The sequence below is a fragment of the Silene latifolia genome, chromosome 1 (genome assembly GCF_048544455.1).
Source record: "Silene latifolia isolate original U9 population chromosome 1, ASM4854445v1, whole genome shotgun sequence".
Lineage (NCBI taxonomy): Eukaryota > Viridiplantae > Streptophyta > Magnoliopsida > Caryophyllales > Caryophyllaceae > Silene > Silene latifolia.
In genome coordinates, this window is record NC_133526.1 from 54,321,110 (window position 1) to 54,330,530 (window position 9,421).

The following is a 9,421-nucleotide window of genomic DNA, read 5'->3' on the forward strand; positions in this document are numbered from 1 at the left end:
TGGTCCACGTTTATCAATAACGGTTGGCTTGCTAGATAAGTTTGACGTTATTGTCATACAGATGGCGGTGATCAACTGGTCCCTAAAAGTCACACCTATAGGATACGTTTGAGAGATGTGACGGTATGAAAATACAGTCATGTTGATGCCAAAGTTGACTAAGCAGTTAGTCGGAGTCATTGACTAATAATTAGTCAAACGCGATGTTGAGATAATTATTTAATCCATATTAAATAATAATGGCTAAAACGAATTAAACAGTTAATTCGTAAATTAAATATTAACGATTATATTTAATTGATGTATATTGAATTAATTATACAATATTGTCTTTGTCGGACATGTATTAATATTTCAACTAATCCGTGTTATTAGTTGATGTTTTAATAACCGATAACCGATGACGATTTATAATTAAAAACCCGTCATATACATTTAGCGAATTTCGAGTTGGACCACGAGTTAAAAATAAGAGAAAGTGGAAAGCCCACTCTCCCCTATTGAGGCTCACGGCCGAACCCAAGCAACAAAAGGAGAGCTTTCTCTCCTTTTGCCCTAATCAATTTTCATTTTGTAAAACTATTAGGGTTTTGAGAACATTTCCTCTCAAAAAACTTAGATCTCACATCTGAAAAACTCACACATCAATTCTCTCAATATTGCAAGGCAATTAGAGAATACATTTCTAGCACAAGGGCATAGTCTCAGACGGTCTTGGGTGTATCGATTAGGAGGAAATCTACTTTGATTTCTGTTCTTAGGCCGCATCTCAAAGGACCCAAGGTTATTTCTAATGCTTTATCGTTTCATTGTTGTTTTTCGTTCATGACAGTAAATTACATATTAAATTTACGTTATAGTCCTATAATTTAAGGGTATTATACGGATATTACCCTACAAAAAACCGGTCTCCGGTTTTCGATTTTCTACAACCGAATCCGCTCCGTTTTATAGTAAAAAATCCGGTTTGGTTACCGCACCGGAAAAAAAAACGAATATTCGGACTCCATAATTCGGTTTTCGGTTCGGTTTCAGTTTAAAAATACGGTTCAAACTTTTTTTGCTCAGCTCTACCAGTTACACTTACATGTAACAGGTCATTTGGGTCGGGTCAGTTTGGATCTGTCACATTATCGGCTTCATACAAGTGGAGTGGGGTTGTTTTGGGTGTTTTATCGGGTATATTGATTGGGCATTTTCGGGTTTAATGGGTTAGGTTATTTCGGATCCGAGTCATTTTCGGATCAATGATTAAGAGAAAAAAAGTTTGTTTTGTTAGAGTTTCATATTATTCATCTTATATTGAGGTATAAATAGTACACTAGGGAGCACCAAAACGGACGAACATGGACACGTGACACGACATCCCATCAAGTTAGGACACGGGACACATTATTTAAATTTAATAAAATATATATTTTATAGTTATAAATGTTCAATTTTATATTGGGTTATATCATAAGAATAATTCATCCTATGGGTGGCATGCTTAAATTACTCCATCCTATCAGTAATTCCAATTAAATCCATCATATACAACATACCTTCCAATAACAAACTCACTTAAAAAACTTACCGGTTACCTCAGGTTTGCTCTCTCCTCGTTATTCGGGGAAGTGGTGATTTAGCCCCATAACTCTTTACAACTGTGAAATTAACCTCCATAACTCTCAATTGGAGTAATTTAGCCGCATAACTTATACATAAAGTGCAATTTGGCCCCAATTCAAATTGTATCTAATATCTCCCTTGAAATCAATATTTATTTAATATCTCCCTAAAAAAATAAGAAAAAAACTTATAATCTCCATATACGTATTCCATTTTCACATTTTCCATACATAGTTGTTTCTTCATAAACCCGCTGCATCAGTGTATAAGAAAATGGTGGCCAAAGCACATAAGGGACCTTGCACACCTCCCGTAAAAGTGAATTGAATGACCATGTACATCAAAATAATGACCATGTACAGTACACTAAGATAAGACACTATGAATTTGACGCCTAAAAATGAATTGAATGACCATGTACAACAAAAACGGAAAATCTATGGGATAATACATGTCTATATATTGAACAACCATACAATACACCAAATAATGAACATAAACATTTCTCTAATTAATCTAATTTACTAACAAAATAAGACGATTTAAATGATAATAACCAGAATATATTACCTCTTGAGTAAGGTAAGATTAGATTTGGGGTAGAAATTGAGGTTTAGCTATTGAGGCACTTCGAGTTCCTTAAAGCGTTGCAGATCACCCTTGGGCAATGGAGCTAAGAATACACAACGGAAGCCATTATTGTTGTATATGAGAGCTTGGAGTTCCAGTGGAGTAGATTTCTTGGAGGATCAGAGAATCGATTGTAATGGAAATAAAGTAATTGAAATAACAAAGAGGAAATTATGCAAAGAGAAAAGTTACACACTGAGTGTATATTAGATTGTATATACACCGTATGATTTTAGTATATATTGTATACCTCTTGTGACACCCCCTATACATTGAGATTTTGATGAGATTTTGATTTGGGGCCAAATTTCACTTTATGTATAAGTAATGGGGCTAAATGACTTCAATTGAGAGTTATGGGGGTTAATTTCACAATTGTAAAGAGTTATGGGGCTAAATCACCACTTCCCCGCCTCACTATTTAAGTGTTTTTTTTCTTTTACTGATAATCTCCTCATCCCTCTACAACGGTCACTTCTCTTTCTCTTTCTCTTTCTCTGCTAATTTTCTTCTCCCTTCTCCTTTCTCCCTCTCTCTTCTTGTTCTTCTTATTCTTCTATGCCCATCCCTTTTTTCCCAAATTGATGGGAAAAAGTTCTTATGCATTCTCATGTAATTCATGTGGTTCAAAACTCGAAAACAAGGTTTTATTCAAACACAATATCGGGGCAGTGTTGAAGTTAGCGAATAAGGGAGAAATGCGGGTAAATGGTTCTACAGCTGTTCACTTTGGCCGGTATGTTAATTGATTTCATTATTTTTATGTTAATTGAATTTTAGTATATCTTAATTAATCCAATTTTTTTTTATCTTAATTGAATTGTAGAACAATACTTGTGGGTTTTTCTAATTGGCGGATGTGTGTACAGAAAATGAAGACTTAGAGAAGAAGATGTTGGTAGAGAAATTGAAGAATATGAAGACGAAGAATGAAAAGTTAAAGACAGCTGAGGTTGAATTAAATTCTTAAATTAAGAAGCATAGGAGAAGCGGGAAATTAGTGTTGTATGCATTGTTGGTTTTCTGGGTTGTTTTTGCAATTTAGTGTATGTGTAAGAATGTTTGATGTATGTGTATGAATGTTTTCAACCTTTTGCAAATCCAACTGAAGTAATATGTAATGAACTCAAGTTTTCAATACAAGGAGAATGTTTGTTTTCAATTCAAAGAGAATGTTTGTCATTCCATTTATGTTCATTCCAAAACCAAAATGAAGTTGGTTGTTTTTTATTATACATAATATCAGCCTAAGTACTCGGTCCAAAAACTTGAAAATATTACACATAGACATCACAAATACCAGCTAGGTTGTCCAAAAATTATGAAATAATCCAACATAAACTTCACAAATAACAGCTGGTCATTCCATGCATAGCCTTTGCCTCTTCTCATAGGTGGTTAATTGATGTTTGTGTGGCCTGAGTACTTGGTCCCTCAACTGTACTGATGCTAACTAGTCCTCTTTTACTTCCTGGTACATTGGTGTATGCGTTTTCACCGTCATCAAATAAAACACCAAGTCCACGAGGTATCTGTTTAAATGACAGAAAAAGCATCATGCAAATGAATTTATGAAATGAAAAAACAACAGGTAGAGGATAAGTAGATGAGTTTAGCTTTTCTCTTCCACCACCCCTTCCTCTACTTATCCCTCTTTCTGCCATTATCATCATTCCACCTCGTCCAATTCTTGTGGGTTGTGTAGTTACAGGATGGTGGGGGGTAGATGTGGTAGCCACTTCTTCCCTCTGTGAGTTGATGTTCCTTGGTCTCCCCTCCTCCTCTCTTTTTTGGTGGTTCAACAACTTTGTCCTTATCATCTCATCTTCTTTTGTTATGTTATGTGAGTCGTGTCAACCTTTGGCCAGCACACGGGGCAATTGAACCATTATAACTCCTCAAATAAGCCTCTTTCTTGTATATATCACCCACATAATCTTTAGGTTGATCATGAATATCAAAGATGGCAGCTACAACATGACTACATGGGATACCAGTCAAGTCCCATCTCTTGCAAGTACATGTCCTTGTAACCAAATCAACATTGTCCTCATCTATGCCTTGTTTCACCTGAAATAAGGTGGTTGTTGATGGGAAAATAGAGTAATCGGTAGCTTTCTCCTTGGCTTCCTCTAATTTGGCCTGAACTATAGGACATACTGTCAATGTCTTCTTCTCCATTTTAACTTTTTTGGACACCATCTAGTCATGGTGGACGTCCTAATGTCCTAAAGAATGTATAATAAATGCTCTATGAAGTCTCCTCATACAAATAATCAAGCAAATAAACATTAAGTTAGTTAACAAATAGTGAACATTAAGTTAATTAACAAATACCTGATGTTGATCTGATATTATAGTCCACCCATCACCATCTTCCTCTCCTAGGACCTTTTTCAATTCCTTAAAAAATCATTCATAATTGTCATTGTGTAATACCCTTGATTTTAAGTAGTGCACTCGGCTGAGTATAGCAAAGTACTCGACCGAGCGGCACTTACTCGGCCGAGTAGAGGTGACCGAGTGCGTTCTGGGTTTAACCCAGGTCCTGACTAGGTGGCACTCGGCTAAGTAACTGGCATACTCGACCAAGTACAGTGCACTCGACTGAGTGCTCCCGAGTACTCGACCAAGTGCTCTGATTAAGGCCCACAATTGCAGAATTCGATTTCGTGTTTGGGGCCAATGCTATATAAGCCCGTGAATATTGTTTTTTTTTTCTCTCTAGTTGAACCCTAGACATCATTTCAAGCCTCTTAAATCCTCTCTAGAACATTCCCATCATCTTTTGAGAAGATTCGTCCTTGTATTTGAAGATTTGACATCATCCTTCACCGTTTTCTTTGCCTTTTCATCTTGTGAGTCTTTGTTTACTCTTTAAATCTATTTTGTTGTTACCCAAACCCTAGAATTTTGGGGAAATAGGGAATTTTGTCTTTTGGGTGTTTAATTGGGAATTTGTGTAATTAGATAGTTGTAATAAGGAATTATATGTACTAAATTGTTGTAGGACATGTTTGTGGTAGGATTTGCTTGATTATTTGTATGAGGAGACTTCATAGAGGAGGACTTCTAGTGTTTGTGCTTGTTTTTGGAGATTTGCTAAAAGGCAGGATTTTCCTACTCAGTTCTTGATAATATGAATGCTTGCATATCTTTATTGTTGTTAATTTCATAGTAATTGTTGGAATTGCATCATATCATGAGAATTGGTAATTGTGTCATAATGGATTGTGGTAATTGTTGGTATATAAAGTCATGGCATACTTAACATTCATCATATAGGTGAAAGGGCATACTTTGTATTCATTATACATGTGAAAGTGATATACTTGGCATATTGTGTTGCATATTATGGATGCTGGTGGAGTTGTGGTGGTGAGGAGAGTGAGGCGGTTCGGGAGGCCGTCTCACGCCCAGGTCACTCCTTGAAGTTTCCCACTTCGAGTAGGACGTGCACGTTAATTGATAAGGTTATTTTCAGTCGTTGGCCTATCAAAATAAATCCTAAATTACTACTAACTGGTAGCTAGTGGCAAGAAAGGGTCGAAATCACAGGGAGGCGAGTTAATTAATCTAGTTTGTTTATATTTAAGTTCATCTTAAAGGTAACAAATTTATGGAGTTTGTTTGGTTTGATTTCTAAACTAATTGTGATGTAAATAAAGACAAATTCAATAATATTAAAGAGTCTAGGGATTAGGTTCTCTAGGTAGTTATACGGGGTATGGTTTAATTCATTGATAGAGCTAATTATGTTGTTTAAGGTTATATGATCGGTCGATTCAATATCCCTTTAGATCTAATTTAACCTGCAGTCGTTATCATTAAATTATATCTATTCAGTTATCACAACCTATATTGATTCTAACCAGTCAGTGAAAGTCTCAATTCGCTATACTAGTCAATTAACCCTGTCTAGTAATTTACTAACTAGATGAAGAACAATAAACTGAACAACAATGAATAAGCAATTTTAACTATCAATTCATTAATTAACTCCCCTTCTAACAACCTAGATCCCCATTCACCCTAGATTATAAGTTTAGCTACGCATACTATAAGGAATAACAATAACAATATGAATGAAAGACATAATTGCTAACATAAAAGATGAACAATAACAATTAAATAAATATTGAAGAAAGATTAATACCGTAATAGAGGAATGCTTAGATCTGAAAGTAAGAACAATAAACTAAACTAAACTAAACTAAACTAAGAGTTTTAGAGAGTTTTCTAGGGTAATTGTACGTAGCTAGGTAAAAATAAAGCGTAAATAAACATAGGGTACGAATTAGGTATTTATAGTAAAACATAACCGACTTAAGGAAATTGCGGAAAATTCTGGAAACTATAGGATCCTCGATCGAGCCTAGTGTGGGAAATAATCTGTATATTTTCCTTAATATTAAAAGATTATAACGAATACTAAAGAGATGATTACTAGTCATAAAATTAAATTGCAAAACAAAAGTAAAGGATTAAGAAGTAACCTTCGGTCCTAGCAAATACGGCCTAAGAACAATATCAAAATAGATATTCGCCTATCAGTTGCACCCAAGACGATATGAGATATGCCCTTTGATTATGCTAGAATCGATCCAAAATTTTCTGTAAAATTTTGGTTTTTGTGTTTTTTACTGATGAGAAGAGGCAAGAGAATGAGTAGAAAAATTAGGTCTAAAAATAATCTCCCTCTAACCTACTTAAACCGTGAATTAGGTTAGTAATAGGGTAGATCTTTTCTTCCTTATTTTCGGCCCATATAACCGAAATAAGGAGTATTATTTCCTTATTTTGGTTATTCCAAAAAATGTATAAAATGTGTTAAATTGTCATCTAGTGAGGATCGAACCCATGACCTCTTGGTTTGTATACTCTCACTATTACCACTATGACACATTCAACTTGTTGATATTAAATATAACCGATTACATTTAATTACGAATTAACAGATTAATTCGTCCAAGCTAAAATTACATACATTTAATTAAATATAACTTATTATATTTAATTTACGAATTCACAGTTAATTCGTCTCAACTAATATTATTTAATCTTCATTAAATAATTGTCTCATCAACACATTGACTAACTGTTTAGTCATATTAGGCATCAATGTGATCATATTTCTATAACCACATCTCTCAAACACATCCTATAGGTGTGACCTTTAGGGACCAGTTGATCACCGCCATCTGTATGATAATAACGTCAAACTTTCTAGCAAGCCAACCGTTATTAGGTAAACGTTAATCAACTGATTAAATATACGAAGTATACCTTTGTGAACCTGTAAGAGATTTACAAATGTTATCACACTAATTTGTGGAGGACACAAGCTCCAACAAACTCCCACTTGTCCTCACAAGTGTATGTGCGATAACCGATTCTCATATCCTAAAATTTCTCCCACTCAATGTAAAACAATTTGCAAATCCGTATTCACAAAGGTCGTATTTTACAAGAGATCATAATCAAGAGTGGTTTCCCCGACTAGAGAGTAACTTAACTGATAAACGAATCAACATTCGAGCATGGCCATGCATTTCAGTTACAACTCCTCGAGTGGCCCTGAGAAATAACTATACCTGATAAGGGTTGGATATTTTCCTCAACTCGAATCCCGCAGATGTAAGCACGATGAAATGACCCGGAAAAAATCTACTTAGCCTCCGATTCACGGCAGACCGTGAGAAAGAAACCAAAGTCACCCAAAAACTGCCTTAATCTCAAGAGACAGTCGATAGTCAAAAGAATCGACTCTAGGAACACAATGGATATCCTATCCACGACCTGGCACCGAATGTTTTAAACATTTAGGACTCCATTACGTTGTCCCAAAAAGTTGTCCTACGAGGTATCGTTATAATCTCGCATCTGTGATCGATCAGTCAACCGTTTGACTTATGGCTCGTTGAACCCACCATCAATCGACTGCACAATATAATAGCCGGAGTTATCAGCTCACATTGGCGATTACGGACCAAAACAAATATAATGTAATTCAGTTCACTTTGTGGTGTTCAATGTTGTCGCATAAATCCACATGAAAAACAAAATATTATAATAAAACGATGAAGTTATAAATAGTATATGAAAAAGATAATGTATCAAATCCATAATCAAGTACTACAACTCAGGAACACGTTTAATTCCCATGGAAATGACGTGCCCTACATGCTTATCATAATTCAACGATTCAGTAGTAGAATCTGCTACAACACACTAAGAGTGAAGACGAACCGGACTGAGATCCGTTTGGAAGCTAGCATCTGCGTAACCGGTTGCGCATAGCTTAGTATCTCTTCCATAAGTCAATACCCAATCCTTAGTCCTCCGTAGGTACCTGGATTCTTTTGGTACCGACTTGTCATACTCAATGCATGTGCCACGTCTGGACGTGTGCATATCATGGCATACATGATTGATCCTATAGCTGATGCATAAGGAACACGATTCATGCGTTCAACCCCTTCAGGCGTCGTGGGTGACTGAGACTTGCTCAACTGCATCCCAGTCGTCATTGGAAGGTTCCCCTTCTTGGAGTTGGTCATACTGAACCTATCAAGAATCTTATCCAAATAAGACTCCTGACTAAGTGATAACGTCCGTCGTGATCTATCTCGGTAGATACGGATTCCCAAAATGCGTTGTGCCTCACCCAGATCTTTCATCTGGAAATGGTTCTTCAACCATTCTTTAACCGAAGATAGGAGATGAATGTCATTCCCAATCAAGAGTATGTCATCGACATACAATATTAAGAATACAATCTTGCTCCCACTCGACTTGATATATAAGCATGGTTCCTCGACCGATCGAGTGAAACCATACTCTTTTATCACCTGGTCGAAACGATGGTTCCAACTCCGAGAAGCTTGCTTAAGTCCATAAATGGAGCGCTTAAGCTTGCATACTTTCTTAGGATGTTCAGGATCTATGAAACCTTCAGGTTTTACCATGTACAACTCTTCCTCCAAATAACCGTTTAAGAAGGCGTTTTCACATCCATTTGCCAAATTTCATAATCATGAAATGCGGCAATCGCTAAGATTATCCGAATGGAACGTAGCATGACTACAGGTGCAAAAATCTCATCATAATGCAATCCGTGCACTTGAGTGAAACCTTTTGCCACAAGTCGTGCCTTATAGGTATCTGGTTGCGCGTCTAC

General features: G+C 36.0%; 1 protein-coding gene across 1 annotated transcript; it reads right to left on the reverse strand.

The window, feature by feature from the left end:
- Nucleotides 1–3,694: 3,694 nt before the first annotated feature.
- On the reverse strand, nucleotides 3,695–4,422 carry LOC141646998 (uncharacterized). Its single transcript, XM_074455026.1, has 2 exons — nucleotides 4,100–4,422; nucleotides 3,695–3,773 (listed from the first exon to the last, which is right to left on the reverse strand). The coding sequence occupies exons 1-2, from the start codon at nucleotides 4,420–4,422 to the stop codon at nucleotides 3,695–3,697; spliced, it is 402 nt and encodes a 133-aa protein (XP_074311127.1).
- Between the last annotated feature and the right edge of the window lie 4,999 nt (nucleotides 4,423–9,421).

Excerpts from the sequence above, each read along its gene's own strand:
- LOC141646998 (XM_074455026.1), bottom strand. The coding sequence starts at position 4,422 with ATGGAGAAGAAGACATTGACAGTATGTCCTATAGTTCAGGCCAAATTA. Across the intron at positions 3,774-4,099 it reads GCCCCGTGTGCTGGCCAAAG|ATACCTCGTGGACTTGGTGT; the intron begins GTTGACACGACT and ends TCATTTAAACAG.